General features: G+C 47.2%; 1 protein-coding gene across 4 annotated transcripts in view; it reads left to right on the forward strand.

The window, feature by feature from the left end:
* SLC8A3 (solute carrier family 8 member A3) overlaps window positions 1–11,867 on the forward strand; it is a 98,965-nt gene extending 87,098 nt beyond the window's left edge. For 2 of the 4 annotated variants that reach the window (XM_042870970.1, XM_042870998.1), the window contains exons 4-8: window positions 2,552–2,569; window positions 8,846–8,970; window positions 9,461–9,560; window positions 10,214–10,489; window positions 10,645–11,867. In XM_042870970.1, coding sequence (XP_042726904.1) covers window positions 2,552–2,569; window positions 8,846–8,970; window positions 9,461–9,560; window positions 10,214–10,489; window positions 10,645–11,021 — 896 coding nt within the window. In that variant the 3' untranslated portion in view covers window positions 11,022–11,867. The remainder of the gene's footprint in view (window positions 1–2,551; window positions 2,570–8,845; window positions 8,971–9,460; window positions 9,561–10,213; window positions 10,490–10,644) is intronic. The other 2 variants (XM_042870980.1, XM_042870988.1) reach the window with 2 other exon arrangements.
* Window positions 11,868–19,012: the final 7,145 nt, after the last annotated feature.

Raw genomic sequence — 19,012 nt, forward strand, 5'->3', positions numbered from 1 at the left:
GTAGCGTGGTGTTTCCTTTGTATGCCCCAAGGATCCAGGCCGTGCTCTTTATCAGTGACATCAACAGTGGAACCGAGTGCATCCTCAGTAAGTTTGCAGAGCTGTTTACACTAAGGGTGGTGAGGCACAGGCACAGATTGCCCAGAGATGCGGTGGATGCCCCATCCTGGGAGTTGCTCAAGGTCAGGCTGGATGGGGCCCTGAGCACCCTGACCTAGCTGTGGGTGTCCCTGTTCATTGTAGGGGAGTTGGACTAAATGGCCTTTAAGGGTCCCTTCTAACTCAAATGATTCTATGATGGTTTGTATTCACCTTTTCTCTTGTGCTGTAGATGGGGCTCTCCTCCAAATCCTCAGCCTACCTCATTTCCATTTGCTCTGCAAGCAACATGCATTTAACCACCTATGTGGATCCTTTTAGCTATGTAGCAGCTTTTTGGAATTGTTAGGTACATTGATTAGAGAAGATTTATGTAAATGAGCAATAAGGCCAGAATAAAGCATGCAATGTGGTGAACCCTTTTTGTGACGTAGAAAGAGCAGAAGAAGGTATCTTATTATTCAGAAAACATCTGAGCTTTTGTGGTTTTATTTGTGCAGCACTCCCTGTGCTTGTTCCTTTCGGTATGTGCCGCTATACTCTTTCCCTGTGGAAATCAAGGCTTTGAGTCTCCTGAGAGTCCAGGGGAAGGCAGTATTAGTGCCTATGGCCTTGTCTGCAGGCGCAGGTATTTGTCTGCACACCTGCTGTGCATGGTTTAGGCAAGGGATTTTCAAGACTACTCATCTGGATTTGGCTGCTGAGCTAATTTTAGCAGCTGCCTGTAAGGAGATGCTTGCCAGGCCTCTGAGGCTACCTGATATGCCGACAGCAGTGCTGAGATGATCTGGCTTGGGCTTGGGGTGGGACAGAAGAGCAGGGGTGGAGGAGAAGAGGTGTGGGGAGAGGCCTGCAGGAGCAGCACAGGGGTTGCGGGAAGCTGGTATAGGTACAGCATCCACAGACAGACTGTCAGTAAGCTGTACGGGTCAGGACTGAGGGCACATTAGTTGATGCATGTGTGGGAAGGAAGCTTTAGTCTGTGAAATCATTTTCTTGCTTGCATGCACAACGTTCACTCAGAAATATACAGACAAAATAATCCTTTGGCTTTCTGCTTGCTGTATTCTTAATGTTTCATTCATAGCTTTATAGGCTTCTTCAAATATTCATGTATCATATCATAAGTGAAAGGGAGAAAAATACTTCTCTTGCAGGCTCAAAGCAAATGGGAAAAAAATAAACTCAAATCCCAGAGTGCTAGGATAACATTTTTAAAAAACAGGAGGAACCAATGATTTTTATTATTATTTTTTTAATAAGCACGGTAGCTCAGGGGCCCAGTAATACTTCATTATATTAAATTTGAACAGTGAGCCGACCCATTGTACTAATACTTGTAATTGCAAAAGGAAAATTAAATTACCTCCCATTGTCTGAAGGACCAGTAGACTGTGGAAGAGGAAGGAGGCCATAGTATGGAGCTAGGACAGAGCTACGAAGTCTCGGGGGCGATGGCCAGGGCCATTGATGGTGCCGAGCAGTGGGACTGGTGTTGTACGGTCAGTGTCTCTTTGCAGCCTTCAGGGCAGGGTTTCTGATGGCACGCAGGTGAGCCAGGACACAGCAACGCTCCCCCGGCTATGCAACCTTAGATAAATTGCTTAGGAAATCACTTTCAAACAAGCATAGATAAAATTAGGTACCTCTGTGCAAAGGTGCCTGCTTCTCTGAGGCCTGAGCTGGCAAGCCTGGGTAAATTAGCGCTTTTGGACTCCTGCCCATTTCTGAGTTTGCAAAATGTTCCCTTTAGCCTCTCTTTGCTGGTTTCACCATCTGTCAAATGGGGATGTTAATACTGACTCAGTCTTTGTACAGAGTTTTAAGCTTCTGAGACTCAAAGTGCGTGATAATAAGTGTTAGTAATTACAGTACCGTCATAGCATGCAACTGAATCTCTGGAGACAGCTTGCTGCTTGAAGGACAAGCAAAAGTCATAGCTAAGGCACAGTGCTCACTACTTTTGGAGAGGATTTGGTATATTTTGCTGTGTGATCTCTCTTACAGGCTTCACTATGGTTATTCTGAAAGCTGGGCCTAGACTGTGGCTTTCTAGGGGGACCCCCATTGTATCCAGACCTCCCCTGGCGAGGCTCTCGCTGAGCTGCAGCTTGGGTCATGCCAGGCCCTGATGGCAAGCGTGGCTGTCCCCTGCTCCTTTCCCTTCCCTTCCCCACCTGCATCTCATTCCTCTGCCTTTGCTTGGGGGGTGATTTTTGGGAGCCCTGATGCGGTGCTCACCAGCATCACTTCCATGTTGCTGCCATGTCCCTAGCCTCTGCCTGGCATGTAGCCCTAAGCAGCTCACACATCGCATTGGGCCATGGCCATTGCTCACTGAATGTTGTCTTCTGCTAAACAGCTTCTCCTGCTTTTCCCAGTGCGACATTAACTTTCTCCCTGTTTTCTTCTTTCTCTCTGTCTGTCTCTTGTTGTTCTTCTCTCCCCACAGCTCTGCTGCTCACCCAAGGTAAGACTGCTTCTTCTCCTTTCCTCATCCTGCTCTGCCTGTTTTTGTCCTCTTTAGTCAGCCCTGTCTGTCTGTATTTGCTGCGTGCAGGAGCAAGGTACCACCCCAGCTCCAAGTGCTCCTGTCCAGCAGGGGCTGGGTCAGAATTGTGCATTAAGACCATAACATTACTGATGCCTGAGAGCCTTCCTCCCCATTCCGGAAATTTCCCTGCAGTTTCAGCAAATGGCCCAGCCAGGGCCTGCAGCTTTGACCCCAACTCTTCTTCCTGAGGCAGCTCCGGGGGTTTTGCTCCTCATACATCGGGTTTTCCTGCAATCACAGAACCCTTTGGCCAGAGCAGGCACATGAGAGGTCCCCACTGCTATGCCGGGGGCCACTCAGTGCCAGCAGCACAGCTGAGATGTGATGGGCTCTTGATCTTCACCTCCCCATAGCAGCATTTACCTTTATTAGTAATTTCATTGCCTGAAATCCCCATTATGCTGGTCTATCTCAATCACACATAGTGGTGATTTATGTCTCCTGTATTTTCTCAGTCCTTCAATCCCAGGTATGATTACAGTTCAATTTGCACTAAAGAAACATTTATCAAAAGCTCAAAGCCAGGTGAGCAGGGTGCAGGGAAAAGCTGGCAGCTTGGCATGCCAAGTTGAAAACCAACAGCCTTGTGTGTAGCAGTAGAAGCTGCGAGTCCTGCAGTGGCTGCAGTAATGTGGGGGCTGTTTGCAGGCTTCAGAACCCCCAAGAAGAGCTCTGTGCTCCTTTGGCTCACCATGGACCGTGGGTTTTAGTAGGCTTTGTTGCAGGTGAAGTCAAAGTGCTGATTGCATTTATTCATAACACCCAAGCTATGCTGCAAACTGACAGTATCTCTGCCATGAAAGCTTCTGTCTCTGCAGTTTTTAGGAGGATGCCAAATGTGCTGTGCAGGGATGGCCTGAGCCTACGGGAGATGGGGCTAATTAGGAAATTGCTAGTGGCAGGCAGAAATCCCTAGCTCCCCAAGTATCAGCTTGGGGTGTTTATGGAAAACTCCTCTGAGTAGTTTGGATGGCTTCCTTTGTTACTCTTTCAACTCCAGGATGACTAGGAATAAGTTGAGCACAGCCTCCTTCCCAGTAATTTCATTGCTTTAATTCAGTAGCTGCCTAATTTGATCAGAAACTCGGGAACCAAATAATCTGTGTTAAAATAATATAACTTTCTCCCTCTGTTGCAATCCAGCTTGATTGCTTTTGGCAGCTGTTAGTGGATACTGTGGTCACCAGCTCTAAGAAGCTGATCTCCAACTAACGGTGAGGTTTGTGGGGCACAGCCTCCTGCTGTCCCCTGTGCTGGGATGCCCCATGCCCCTGGGGCACACAGTGAGTACTTGGCCGTGTTCTGGTCTGGCAACACTCGCTCCTGGAGTATATTGCTGGAATGTCACTCAGCAGCCATCATGGCTAATAAGGAGAGAAGTGATGTTCTCATTTAGTCCATGTCATGTTAGATTTAGGTTACACAGAAGTGCAGGAATCTTTGTAAAAACAGCTTTGTTGAGAGTTCTGGGGGAGTCTTCCAGTCCTCTCCCTCACAGACCATTTCCCATGTTCCCCTTCCCTTGCATGGCACAGCCCCTGCTTGCCATCTTTTTGCAGAAGTTCCCTGCATGCATGAAGAAGAACCTGCATGCAACACAGATGGGGAGATGAGCCCAAGCGCGAACACGTTTTGTGTCCAGGTGGCCTTTAGTTGGAGAATATTGGAGAGCCTGAGTGTGCCAACCCCTGCAGACCTATTCCTGGGAAAACAGGGCTGTGAGTTTCACACGAGGCAGCACTGCTGGGCTGGGAAAGCCTTTGGCTCAGGTTCTGCTGTGCTATTTGCGTTCACCAAACTCCAAGGCAGACTTCTGAGCTTTTCTTGGGCTTAGGATGTTTGGATTCTTAGCTGTATGAGGAATTACCAAACTTTAGCTACTTGTCTACCCTCATTTCCACATATTCATCCAGATCAAAGAAATAGTAGTTCTAAAAATGTTTCTTTGTGCACTGAAATTCATGGGCCCGCTTTCTGCATGTGTTGCTGCCCGCTTTGTGGTAAGAAGGCTGAGGAGCAGGGCCACCAGCAAGGGCCTGAGAGCAGGGCAGCAGGGAACTCATAGAATCATAGAATAGCCCAAGTTGGATCCTTGGGTCCCCGTAAGGAGTATTAAGTCCAACTATAAAATCTGTGCATTGGCTGTGTTAGCACTCCTCTCATGGATGCACAGTTTCCCAGTTAGCACTAAGGACACTGGAGCGTGTATGTCGGATGCATCACGCCTCAAAAATAGCTTTCAGAGCTAAGTAAGCAGATTCCTCCCATTTTAGAGAGTGGCACAGGCTGTGCGTGCATGTGTGTGTGCATGTGTTTCTTTAAAGGGCATATCAATATGCCAGCCTCCACTGCCAGTGCATCTCTTAGCCAGCAGCCTTCCCAAGTTGTGACTGATAGATTGACAGTCCTCTGGAGAGCAGAGCTCATTCACACGCTGTGTTTATTTTGTGTAGCTAGGATTATATTTTATTGAGCCGCAACAAAAATCCCACTTTAATTGTCGCTTTAATTTCTTCCTTAGCAGCACAGTCCCCAGAAGGGGTGACCTTCATGCAGATCTGTGCCCACTCTAGAAATGGATGGATATGAGATAGCTGGAGGGGTGTGAAATGGCCTTCGTAGCAGTCTTTCATGAATGCATTGCTAGTTTTAATCCAATTTATTCAGAAAGTGACAGGGAATGGAGACTGGCCCGTGGCTGTTTGGTAGTCTTGCAGCATTTCCTAGGTGATAGGCATCTACCTCTCCAGCAGTGTTGCTGGGCCTTGCCATTGCTTGTTTCAGCGCAAAGCTGGCAGTGGACTTTATCTAACTGATTTACAATGTACCCAGACAATGTCCAATTCCCACTTTTTCCCAGTGCTCTGAAGGGCAAGTGAGCATTCAGGTGCAGTGCATGCTGTGGGAATGCTGCTCTGCTTTCCCCTTTCCTAGGGGAAAAAAACAGAAGGAGCTGCCACCCAGCCTTTGCTCTTGCAGACTGGCAGGTCTCCCTTGCCTGTAACAGCCCACGAGCAACCTGGCATGAGGAGCTGATGATGAGTACCTGGTGCATAAGACTCAGCTTGTGTAGCCTGAGCAGTCTGCTCACCTCCTGTAGCCCAGATGGGCTGTTATTCCTTGGTGGTCACAGACCTACATCCCAGTGCAAACAGGGTTTTGGGGACGGCTCTGTCCCCACCTTCCTCTTCCTGGGGAGGAGGTGACAGCTGTCCTGGAGGCCCTGGTGAGCTCCTGTTCTTGCCAGGCATATCCAGACCTTATCAGGCTTAATTGGGGTTGACAGCTGGGAGTCCAGGGTACAATCCGCATTGAGGAGTAGGTGCAGATGCTGATACAAACAGAAATCAGGCTAGTTAATAATTAAGCTGCAGTTTGGCAGAGTTCACCTTGTCAGGTTTGACCTTCCAAATTAAAAAAGTCTGTCTCTCTCATCCAGCTCAGCTGCTGGGCCTCTGCTTATGGGGCTCCACTCAGCATCCAGTGGGAACAAACAGAATCGGCAAGCTCAGTTTGGTTTGTGTCTTAAGTTAGGATGAAAGACTTAGGTTTAACATTTTCAAATTTACCTCTGAAATTTGTTAGGTTTCTGTACTTTGCGTAACAGGTTCTCTTTCCTGTTGCATATTTGGAAATATTCCAGATGTATTTCTGCTTTTTGCAGCCCTGGGGCATGTCCAGAGAAGGGCAGCAAAGCTGGCGAGGGGTCTGGAGCATAGACCTTATGAGGAGCAGCTGAAGGAGCTGTGAATGTTCAGTCTGGAGAAGAGGAGGCTCAGGGGAAACTTTATCGCACTCCACAATGAACTGAAGGGAGGCTGTAGAGGGCTGGGGGTCAGCCTCTTCTCTTGTGTAGTGATAGAACCAGAGGGAATGGCCTCAAGTTGTGCCATTCAGTTGGATGTTAGGAAATATTTTTTCTCCAAAAGAGTGGTCAGGCGCTGGAATGGGCTGCCCAGGGAGGTGTTGGAGTCACCAACCCTGGAGATGTTCGAGAAATGTTTAGATGTTGTGCTGAGGGATGTAGTTTAGTGGGAAATATTGGTGATAGGGAGACAGTTGGACTGGATGATCTTGAAGGTCTTTTCCAACCTTGATGATTCTATGATACACGAGTCGTGCAGGAATCATCTCCTTTTGCAGCTGAAGTAAGCTTCCTCTGTGAACGTTTCTGTGAGATACCCTATCAGGCATGCTACATGTCAGTTGACACCTACTTGCAGCTCATATCTGAGGGTTTTAGCACGGGAGTGGTATTCAACAACCTGCCTGCAGTGGACACCCTTGACATGGCTTCTTGGGTGACCACATTTCTTCCTCAGTGCTACAGTTCACTGTATTCACTACAGAGGAGCTGGGTGGGGGCAGCTGGACCTCCCTTACTCAAGTCTTGGGACATGCTGTCAGCAGGCTGCAGCTCTCCAGCTCTGGCCATCACCTGGCAAGGCCTCGGTCATGAAGGTGCCACTTCTACTGACACTTCACAGTACTGCACATTCCACAGACACCTGCCAGCAGTCAGAGGTCCTGGGCACAGCGTTCTGTGTAGCCCTGGATTGGCCTGCTCCTCAGAGTGCTGCTGCAGCTCTCGCACTGCCCTGCCTGGCGTAGGCACATCAAACAGCATGAGCAAGGAAGCAGGGGTTGAGATAAGTCTGTGTCAGATGCTGCTTCCCGCAGGGAGGAGAGCATGTTCTGTGGTGCGTGCATTTAGGGACCTGTCTGAAGATGGCTAAGATTTGCATGAGACTCTGTTGTCTTGCCATATCAGAAGCTTTTGTCAAATCAGTTAAAGCAGGGACTGAGATGTTTGTGTGTTGTTTTTTTTTTTGTTGTTGTTGATTTTTTTTTTTTAGCACTTCTCCTGTCGTTGTTAAGCTGGGGAAATTTAATCCAAGATTCCCAGCCTTCTGGGAGGACACTTGCTTTCTTTCTCTGCTACATGACAGGAGCTGGTGGGCAAGAGCCTGGTGCTGCTAGCTGCAGCCCATGTCTGCTCTGATGGTATTACTTTCCAGGGAAGGTCATAGTGAGCCAGATTGCCAGCAAATCTGGGTTGTGCAGCCCTGCTGGGATGGCTAGCTGTTGTGCTTCATCCTCAGCTCCCTGCTGTGGGTACACACCAGCACCATCTGCTATGCTGGGCCCCTGAAGAGCTGTGGGTGCTTCCTCCTGTGAGCTTTTAATTGTGGGGGGGTGAGCCACACTTGGAACAACTGATGTGTAAGCACCCGAATCTTTGATGTTAGATACAGCTTGTCATCCTCATACACTTCTGGATAGAGGCAGAGACTAGATTTTCTAGGTCTCTGTCTTGGAGAAAGAGATTAAGGCTGCACAAACTCCTTGTTCGTGTGAATATAAGTAGCTTGAATCTTGCCTCCAAATGTAGCATACAACATAAGGTTTCTCAAAGTATCCCCTCTGGAGCCACTTGGCCTTTGCCTGCCATCATCCTCTATCCTTCCACCACCCTGAGTAGCTCCAGCTGCTCTGCTCTTCTGTTTCTGTCAGTACTTGTAAACTTCTGGGGATTCCAAATCCACAGGACATGTGTTGGAGTTAGGCAGTGATGGTTTTGATGTACTTCATTGATTTCGAGTGATGGATGTGGTTGTTTGTGCTTCTGTGATGGGCTATAGGAATACCACTTGACGTAGGAGTTCTCGTACATCTTATAAACCCTGCAGTCAGTCTCACAAGGCTTACAGTCTCTGCAGTCAGTCTAGCAGGGCTGACAAAGGGAAGGCAGAGTTTACAATTGGATTCCACTGGGAGTTTATCACTTCTGTGCAGTTTTGGTGAGGAGTAAGAGATCTGCTGGAGTCCAAGTGGGATTGGTCACATCTGAGGCATTACCTGGGGTGTCTGTAAACTCAACAGGAAGCCTTGGTAATACCTGACCCACTACTTGGCCAGAATGGGATGCTGTTCCTTTGTGGTACCTCCCCAGATTCTGCTGAGCTCCCACAACTCAGCATTTATCATCCAAGAGCACCAATGCAGGCTGAAGAATTTTTTTTCTTTTTAGAGACAGCCATGCTTTATATGCTCTCAGTGACTGATAGGCAAAAATCTTGGTCCTTTTTTCCCATGGCCCAGCACTCCACCCCTGCCCCAGGTCTCTGTGTTACTGCAGGGAGCTGCAAGGGAGCTGCTGCCTGCAGCTCAGTGTTGGTCTTGCTTTTGCAGAAGTGGCTGAAAGGAAGCTGACAGTTGAAGAAGAGGAAGCCAAGAGGATTGCAGAGATGGGCAAACCAATACTTGGCGAACACCCCAAACTAGAAGTCATCATTGAGGAGTCATATGAGTTCAAGGTCAGTGGTTGTCCCAGGAGTCCACCAGGGGGGGAAGCTGTGTGGCAGTGAAGAGCTGCCATGGAAAGCAGGGTTGAGGAGGCCAGGTATGGCTGCATCTACAGGGGGAGGAAAAAGAGTGTGTGATACAATAGAGGGTAGGGAAAGACTAAATAAATGCCAGGAGATGTAGCTGCTGGTAGGCAGAGGTTAAGAGAGAAAGACAGGGGAGTCCTGCTAGAAGCAGATGCCACCATGCCAGAAAAGCAAACTGTGCAAGGCAGGATTGACAGAAAGGAGCTGAGCTTTGGAGAAAGGAGTACCAAAAAAGCAAACTCTGGAAGTACAGCTCATGATATACTGGGCTGGGAGTTACCAGTGGGTTCAGCATGGGGCTTCTGATAGGAGCATTTTTGTGGCACCACCACAGTTTGACAAGGGGCAGAAGGGAAGGTCAGCTTTGCCTGCTAGCAAAGGGTCTAATTGCTGTGCATCTTTATTCCCACAACAGAGCACTGTGGACAAGCTCATTAAGAAGACAAACCTAGCTTTGGTTGTAGGGACACATTCCTGGAGGGACCAGTTTTTGGAGGCCATCACCGTCAGTGCAGGTGAGAGGGAGATCAGCAACTCCATACCAGCATCCCCTGGGCATGTGCAGCCAGGGATGAGATGTGTCGGAGCTTATGAGGCAGATTCTTCCAGTCTCTGAGTTAATCTTTCCCCTCCAAGAGGTCACTTATACCCTCACACAGGTGTGACACTTCTTGCTGGGAAGGGTCCATCAGCCCATGATTTGGAGCAGGTGGACCAAGACAGCCCTCTAGTTTCCCTCAGTGGCACTCATTTCTATAACTTTCTGCTGTGTGATTTCGTGGTGTCTCTCAGCAGTGATTTCCACAGGGTAACTAGGTACTCTATGATGGTCTGTGGCTGGGGATGAGAACAGGACAGCCCCTGAAAGTATTGCTCAATGTCTCACAGCCACACAGGGTGGATGTGTGCTCCTGAGGTGTCCTAGGAGTCCTTCCATCTTGCTGAGCCCCACCACTGCCACTGAGGGCTCCGGCAGCTGCTAAGTCCCACCAGCTCATTCCCATGGTGGTGGCTGGCACCAATGTGGTACACCTCCATGCTGCTTTGTGTGGGGAGGGAGGCAGCCCCCCAGTCTTGCACCCAGTGGCCAGGCTGGAGAAGTGCAGCAGAAGGTGGGTGGCCATGAGGCTCAATCATATGAGCTGGACCTCTTATTCCATGTTTGCAGCAGGTGATGAAGATGAGGATGAGTCTGGTGAAGAGCGCCTGCCATCCTGCTTTGACTACGTGATGCACTTCCTGACCGTCTTCTGGAAGGTGCTGTTTGCCTGCGTGCCCCCCACCGAGTACTGCAATGGCTGGGCCTGCTTTGTTGTCTCCATCCTCATCATTGGCATGCTCACAGCTGTCATCGGTGACCTCGCCTCCCACTTCGGCTGCACCATCGGCCTCAAGGACTCGGTGACCGCCGTTGTGTTTGTAGCCTTCGGCACCTCCGTACCAGGTGGGGAGGCTATGGGGAGGGGATGGGGGGGTCCAGAGGAGATTGGGGTCCATGTCCCAGCTGTCTGGTAGCACAACTGAGCCTCCCTCATCCCCCAGCATGAAGGGTTGCCCGTTTCTCCTGCTGGACCCTGATGATCCCTCCTTCCCCCGCAGACACATTTGCCAGCAAAGCTGCAGCCATCCAGGACGTGTACGCCGATGCCTCAATCAGCAATGTCACAGGCAGCAACGCCGTCAACGTCTTCCTGGGCATTGGGCTGGCATGGTCGGTGGCGGCGATCTACTGGGCGTCACAGGGGCAGGAGTTCCAGGTGTCAGCCGGTACCCTGGCCTTCTCTGTCACCCTCTTCACCATCTTCGCCTTCATCTGCATCAGCGTTCTCCTCTACCGCCGGCGGCCCCACCTCGGGGGAGAGCTGGGCGGTCCCCGGGGTTGCAAACTGGCCACGACGTTGCTCTTTGTCAGCCTGTGGCTGCTGTACATCCTTTTTGCCACCCTGGAAGCCTATTGCTACATCAAGGGGTTTTAGGCGGCAGAGAGACGGTGCCGCCGAGGGAGGGACCCCCTCCTCCATTACCTCACCGGACACCGGCCCTGGATGAGTGGTTTCACCAGGATGGATGGCTGTCAGCTCGCCACCCTGACAGGTGCCAGGATGGGCAGATCCATCATGGGACGATAAAGAAATCCACGAAAACCACCCCAAAAAATGATGCAAAAGAAAAGAAAGCAACAATGGCAAGCATTTAAAGGGACAAAATGAAGTAAACCCAGCCACTGACTCCAATCCATGTGACTAAGAAGTCTCAGCCATCTCCCAAGGCCACCTCTCCCACAGGTTCGTTTCCTCTTCTCCAGAGCACCCCTCCGCTGTAAGGAGATGCTTTCTTGTTTTTACTCTTTAGGAATTGCAGAAGTCTGATAGGAAATTTTTTGGATTTTTTTTTTTTTTTTTTTGCCTATTGCTTTATAGTTTGGGGGGGAGTGCACATGGCTTGATTTTTTTTATTATTATCATTTTTTATTTTTTTTTATTTTTACTACTTAGACAGAAAAATGTTAGAAGTTTAAAATCTAAAGCTTCAAGCTGCCGTCAGTGCTGGAATCGAAGGTGTACTTTTTGAAGCCACAACAGACTCTGACACTGTCAAAGAACTTTTTCAATCTCACAAGTTTCCTCCCCCGCCTCCATCCATTTCTTTCTTTTTTAAGAGCATCACAGGACTGATATATTTTTAATACAGACACACACATACATACACACAGCACACCAGTTCAGTGATGAAGGCTGAAGCATGTAGCATCTCAATCACCTGCCTGGGCTAAGAAAAAAAAAAAAAAAAGGAGGAAAAAAAAAAAACCAAAACAACCAACCTTCTAATATAATATGTATAATGTATATTTTGACTATGGCATTTCTCTTTGTGTAATTAACTTTGAGCTTGTGGTACTGCAGGAAGAGAAAATGATGTTAATGGGCGAGAGGTAGTGAAATGAACAGCGGCACAGTCACAGCTGGCTGAGGGGTCCGTGAGATTGCATAGGCTGCTCAAGATGGGGGCCTGGCACAGCCCTGTCCTGTAGGCCTCAGTGGATGTGGGAGTGAATCCCAGTAACACACTGCTCTGTTGTACCGAAGTGAGCAGGAAGCCTCCGTGTGTCTCCCACAGCTCTCTCAGCGCTGGCCTTTCAGGTTGAGGTTAGGTCTAAACACGCAGGTTGGTGAACAGGAATGGGGTCCTTGTCCCACCCATCACCCCCTCATGCTCCATGGAAAGGACCAGGCTTCAAACTGCTGTCCACCCACAGTCCTGTGCAACCCCAGCACACCCCCGGAGAGCAGACAGGCAGACAGGCACACCCTTTTCATCTCAAGTGCTTTTCTTTTTCAGGAAAAAAAAACAAAAGCAAGAATATGAATTACATGAATTACATCAACGGCTGCAAATCAAAATGTTGGGTTGGTAATAAAATTAAATAAAACTTATACCTATATCTATATAAACAGTTCTATCTATAAACACATTTCTTAACTGAGAGACCTGGAAGACGTTGTTAAAAACCTTGCTTTTTTAAAAGTGTTTCCAAGAGGAAGATAATTTCTTCTATCAAGAAACAGGTGCTGTACAGAAAAATCCGTGACTTCGCTAGCATCAGCCAAACCCAGGCAGTCAGCACAGCACAGACTGAGGGGCTGTCAGCATACTGGAGTGCTTCCTGCTGCCCTTGGAGATGGTGGCTGCAGGTGAGGGCAAAGCAGCAGGAATTAGGCTGTCATGGATGGAACACGCATATCATTATAGCAGGTAAAAAGATGTGTGACATTGGTCCTTAAAACACAGAGGAAAATATTTATTTTCGTACAAAAGGTTTATTGAATATCTCGCTGTATAAATGTGTGTAAGCATGAGGCAGAGAAGAAGGATCCATCTTGCAGGAGCTTTGCAGGTGAAGTGCCCTTCATGGAGGCTAAAGGGAAGACGGTCTACTGCCTCTTCTCCTCCCTCTGTGGTGGCTTTTGGGGGAGGGCACAAGAAAGAGGGGGATCCTGCCAAGTGAGTTGGTCTCTCTGATATCTGGCCATGCCACCACCCATCGAGCAGCTCCTGCCGGCATTGGGCACCACTTCTGCTGCCATCCAGGCTGGGACCCCATAGCACAGATGTGTGACTGGTGAGGAAAAAGGAAAGAAGTCCCGACAAATGATCTCTGGATGTGTGTGTAGGGGTGTTTAAGGTGCAACGGGATTATGTTATCATTGCAGTTTTTAATTTGGACATGTCAAGTCTGTTGTTATTTTAATTATATCAGTTCCCCCATTCCTGGCTAAAACTCAGGCGTGGGGAGCTCACTGTTATGCAGTGCTGTTATTCTGTTGCTTGTGCTGTATCGGTCATGTGCTTTTCATCTGCAGCTTTCTTAGGCTCACTCTGTGGGAGGGGGTGCAGGGGGATGAGCATCTGTGACTGCCAATTGCATGGTGACTTTGGTGCCCTCGATGCACTGTGGAGACCTGTGCCAAGCTGACAACTTCAGTGGAGTGTTTATTTTATTTTTCCTTTTTTACTTCATTAAAAAATATGCAAGCTTAAAAAAAAAAAAAAAAAAGCAAATGTTGTGCCTTGGGGATTTGTTTTTGCTGAGGCTTTTATGTTTTATTTTTGGTTTGTGTGCTTGCATCTGGGCAGGTGTGTGGACACCATCGCTCACCCTGCCTGCTTCACTCTCTGCCAGCATCAGGTTTTGCTGGGAGGATCCAGCAGCAGCTTTACCTTTGATGCTTTGCAGAGGGGAACTTTTGCTGCTCTGTTTTCCTTGCTGCTGCAAAAAAGGCAAAGCCATTGCCTTTAGTGTCAGTGACTGGGTTTGGGGTGCAGGGTGCTGGAACCCCCAGCCTGCCTGGCTCACTGTCACCACTGCACAGAGGCAGGCCAGCACCCAGAGGACTAGGTCCGGAACCTAAGGATGCTACCCCAGAGAAAGTTGGGCTGAATGGGAGCAGACTGCAGGCATTGGGAATCAGCTGCAGTACACAGTTAAGAACTGAGTGGCTGTTAAAGCTGTTGAGCAAAGTTTTTAAACCAGGGAGGAGAGCATTTGCAGCTCTTAGCTCAGAGTTTCTTACCTTTTTGGTAGTTACTGTTGTGTTAGTGTCATCAGAACTTTTCTGGACAAGCACAAATTAAAGACAAAAACATTCTGTGATTACGTTTTCTCTGATCTCACAGCTGTGGCTGCTGGACTCATTTATAAGCCACTTGTCCCTGGTACCAGAGGACTTCTCCACTCTCCATCTTAAAGCAGCAATAATGCCTCAACCCACAGCATCATCTGCAAGGAGAAGCCACCATCAATCTGCATGTGCCACCACCATGGGCTTCAGTCGCCTTGGCCCATTGCTGTGGTAGGATGACGCCAACTCACATGCCTTCCCCAGCAGAGCGCTTTGCTCTGGGAAGGCATTTGTAAGGCTGCTGTGGTACCTCTAAGTGGTGAGAAACAGAATAATAAAGGTTAAAAAAACCCACTAAAGTCATCAAGTCCAACCGTTGGCCCATCCCCACCATGGCCACTAACCATGTCCCTCAGTGCCACATGTACACATTTCTTGAACACCCCCAAGGACGCTGACTCTACCACCTCCCTGGACAGACCATCTTCAGTCACTTTTTGAACGTGTGGTGTTGCACAGCTACAGGTAATCCTCGTATCATTCACCTGATATTGCTTTGGGGTTGGGCATGGCAATATTTCTGGGTTTATTCAGCTGGGGAATTGTCATGGCCACGACCTTGGTGTACGAACAAGCCCACATGAAAGGGAGCAGCAGTTGCTGAGCCCTGGCCACAAGCTGAAAAGCACTGTCACCAAGAATAACCTCTGGAATATTGTATGGAAAAAAATGTTTTTAATGACTGTTGTCATAATGTGTGTGTGTGTGCCAGAGGCAGCCTGCTTGTTAATAGTGTTATTTGTGACTTGCCTCCACAGGGGGGTGGGGACGAACGTCCTCTCGGTATTTAAGTGAGCTATTTACAATATAATGTCTAGATAATTAAAACCATGAGTAAATGACTCACCGATATTAACGCCCTGAGGAGTTTACCCAAAACACACACCCCTCTGCCTCCCCTTCCCTGGGAGTCCATGCTTTGCCTCAAGTGGTGGCTGGATTGGGTTAGTTTTCCTCAGGAAAACCAAGATGTGCCTCCAAGAAACGATGGCTTGAGCTTAGACACGGAACCAGCAGGTATGACATGATGCTGATGAGCTCATCACCTATAACTAAGGATGCACCGATGTCTCACAGTGCCATTGTTAATGCCACTTACATGGTGAGCTGAGTGTTGTAGCTAAAGGAAAAATCATTACCTACCCACCTCATCATTGCTGAGGGTATACTCAGAGACTGGCCCAATTTAAACAATGCAATAAAGAAATAACACAGGTCTAGAAAGTTAAATTTAGTCTGACATTTAGGTAAATTAAAGAACTAAACCCTTTAAGCAAGATTGTATTCTTTTAGAGTGTGAATTTATAATTCATATAATATAATTGTGAAGTTATAAATAAATTCTTAGGATGACCTCTCTGGTGTCTCAGGAAATAGGCTTCATTACAGGAACACTGGTCGTGTTTTCTGAAAACGACATGCATACAACTTGGGTGCACAGAAAAGATGTAGGAAAGAAACTCAACATTAAAGCTGAAAAGGGGCCTTCTTCTCTCAAGGACACCTCAGTAGGGCATGCTGTAGAGACTACTCCCATGGTTGTTCAATAAGCTTTTAAAAATGTAGCAAAAGAGGTTGCATAACCTCCTTTCCTTCAATAGCATTTTGCATAGAAAATAACAGCAAAACTAAATGGTTTTCTTTTGCCCTGATGACTTTTTCCTTCTTGTTTTATTCACAGTGGCACGGAAAACCACTGATTACCATCACTCAGAGGAGTATGCTGGATGTTAGAAAGACCTTCAGGTTCTCTCCTTTCTCCTCTCTCAGCTTCTAAGCAGTATTTGCTACTGGATTACATTTTGTTTGTACATTTTCCTCAGTAATCCCATGGCAGGTCATTGCATACTCCTTTGCTGGAACTCATCCTGCTGACTTGGATGGTTTCTCCAATTTATCAAGCTTTCTGGTTCTACCCTTCCTAAGTGCTCACTGCCCCACGCAGTTGGATGCCACCAGGACATTGTATAGCAAAGCAGATTCCTAAAGCTGCTGATGAAAATACTGAATAGACCTGGACCCTGGACAGACACTCAAAAGACTTGCCCAGAAAGCTCTCTGACTTTGACACTGAGCTCAATGTATTGTGAGTCTAGGTTGCATTTCCTCAGCTTGCTTATGAGAATGTCTTCTGGGATAGTGCCAGAAGCCTTCCCAAAGTCAAGATATATCACATCTCATACCGACCCCAAAGCAATGAAGCCAGTTATCCTGTCAAAGAGGGAAATTCCATTGGTTTGATACGATTTGTCCTGAACAAAACATCAACAAATCCATTCCAGCCATTTTCCACACACTTATACATGTATTAGGTAATTAAGGGAGTAACTGTTCAGCACCTCACTCTTAGAAGTTTTCACACAGAGACACCATTAAAATATCAGGTCTGTAACTCCCTGATTTGATTCATCTCTAGTTAGGTGACCTTGTCTTACCATCCTTAAGTCCTCTGGGAGCTCACATGTATTCTACAATGCTCCAAAACCCATCCCATGTGAGTCAGAAGCACTTGGGCCAGTACTCTGAATTTTCCACAGTGAGCTTCACCTGATCCTGCTGCCATTCTCCTTAATGATCCAAGTATCACTTACCTTGCTCTTTCTCCTCATCAGGGGGGTTGGTGTGGTGTTATGCTCTTTTCTCCTTAATAAAATTAATTCTGCTAAGAATAGGGTCACATTATATTTTTTTTTTTTTAAATGAAGTGAATAAAATAAGCTTTAAAAATTCTGCTTTCTTTAAGTGAGTGTTTCACATCAGCTTTCATGCTATAACAGAATTTACCTTCTCCCTCTACCTCTTTTAGATCACGTGCTACTTAAAGGTATTTTTAGGCTTCAGCCCTTCTGATCTTACACCAGCCTTCTCGTGCCATTGCTGTATTCAGAGCCTTAGGTAAATGCTCTTGCTTCAGGTTCTGTGTTTTTTCTTTTCAAGCTTCAGGATGCTAAAGCTCTTCACAAGTGAAGGCCTTGGTCTCTATGTTCCCTCAATTTCCTGTACAGCAAGATAGTTTCTTATTAGGACTTTGACACCAGCCCTTATATCAGTTCTCAGATCTCTTTTATCCTTTTGGACAGCTATTCAGAGATCCTGCCCCCACCAGTTTCCTGAATTCATTGATATTTGCTATTCTGTCTTTTTGAAGTTGAAGTACTTTAACTCATTTTACAAAGGGCTGATATTTGGCAGCATTCCAAGGAGAAAAAGCCTGTAACAAACACCTGACCACTTCAAAAAAATCATAACAGGTCAAGAGATGCAATAATTTGCATTCATATTGGACTACAGGAGCCCAGATCCAACTTTAGCCACCTCCATGCAGCTTTATCTGTTACAACTGCCAGTTCACAGTGAGAACATCCAAGTCACTTCAGAAACAGCTGCATTTCTTCAGCCAAATATTGTGTCAGTCTTTTCTGGTGTAGAGAAGTCAGAAGGCATCACTTGAGTAGTCCCAGCCAAAATCATGTGATAACATTGGCACTGCATGCAATGCAAAGCCAGAGTGCTACTCTATAGTGGGACAACGGACATTCAGTCACTGCAGTTTTTATTGCCTAAAGCACAACTCTGAGATGCTACAGAACTCATTTCAGCAAACCAAGGATGAAGGTCACACACACAGCTGAGTCCTTCATCCACGTATCAACAATTCATGCATCCTCACAGCTAAGTACACAGAGAGGCTGTAGTCCTTCTACCTGGGCTGAGTGCCACAGACCTCCAGTCCAGACCCAGTGTAGTGAAAGAACAACACAACACGGATTAAACACTCACTCTTGCTTTTAAAGGAGGTGGGGATGTAGTTTGCATTGCAGCATGTAGCTGGTGCTGTTTTCCAAACGAAAGCTAGACATCTCCTGGTGTGCACAGGCAAGGCGCTTCTAAAAAGCAAAAACAGCTGTTAAAATTGCTAAGTGGGGCAGCCCACAGATAGAGAATAGGAAAAAGCATCATTACTTGTGGCCCAGTCAGCCTCAGGCTTTCTAGCAAACACTCCTTAGAAAATACTTGCTTGCCGTACTCCTCGTTTCTGAGGCGCTGTTTTTGAAAACCCAGGCATTCTCCAAGTCAAGCAGCACCACTTATGCAGATCCTGCTGCCTGATTTAACAGCAGCTTTGGAGAGCTGCCAAGTTATTTTGCCCAAAATGGCTTGTAAGGGCTAGAAGTCAGGAGGTTGGCCTTCTGCATAGAGATTTTGTTCCTTATGTCAAAGATAATGGGAAAGGGGAGGAAGAAAAGACTTCTGCTGGAGGCAGAGGCAGAAACAATCTCTCTGTCGTTCTTCTGACTTGCTTACAGAATCACTGCAAGGCCAGAGAAGGATGAAGGCTCCTCAGAGTGCCATAAAGAATGGCCAAAGAATTACTTAGTAAAAAAAAAAGAAGAAGAAGAAAAAAAAGTCCTTTCCTACTTTTAATTCTTTAAGTCTTGTAGGACTCCAGAGATGACATCTACTGCTTCTTCTTGAGCCCTCAAATTTGTCACCTTGGTAATACAACAAAATCTGCTTAGGTTGCCAGTTTAGTCCAGAAAGTCCACATTGGCTTCACTCCTCTCTTTTTCAAGTTTGCAATACTTTCATCATTTAACTTGTATCTGAGGACAGCAGCTTTAACAGTTCTTCCTCATTCAGCGATGTACAAAGTCTCCAACATGAGAACTGATCAGAAGATCCAGTGAGACTCAATGGCTGTCTTCTGTCCCTGGTTTAGGAGAGGGTGCTTTGAGATCACATTCTGCTGTAGCTGCCACCTTTGGAGGTCACCTCTGCTCTGCCAC

This window comes from Lagopus leucura, unplaced genomic scaffold (assembly GCF_019238085.1).
Source record: "Lagopus leucura isolate 7727_CA_CO unplaced genomic scaffold, USGS_WTPT01 Super-Scaffold_1, whole genome shotgun sequence".
In the NCBI taxonomy this organism is placed as follows: domain Eukaryota; kingdom Metazoa; phylum Chordata; class Aves; order Galliformes; family Phasianidae; genus Lagopus; species Lagopus leucura.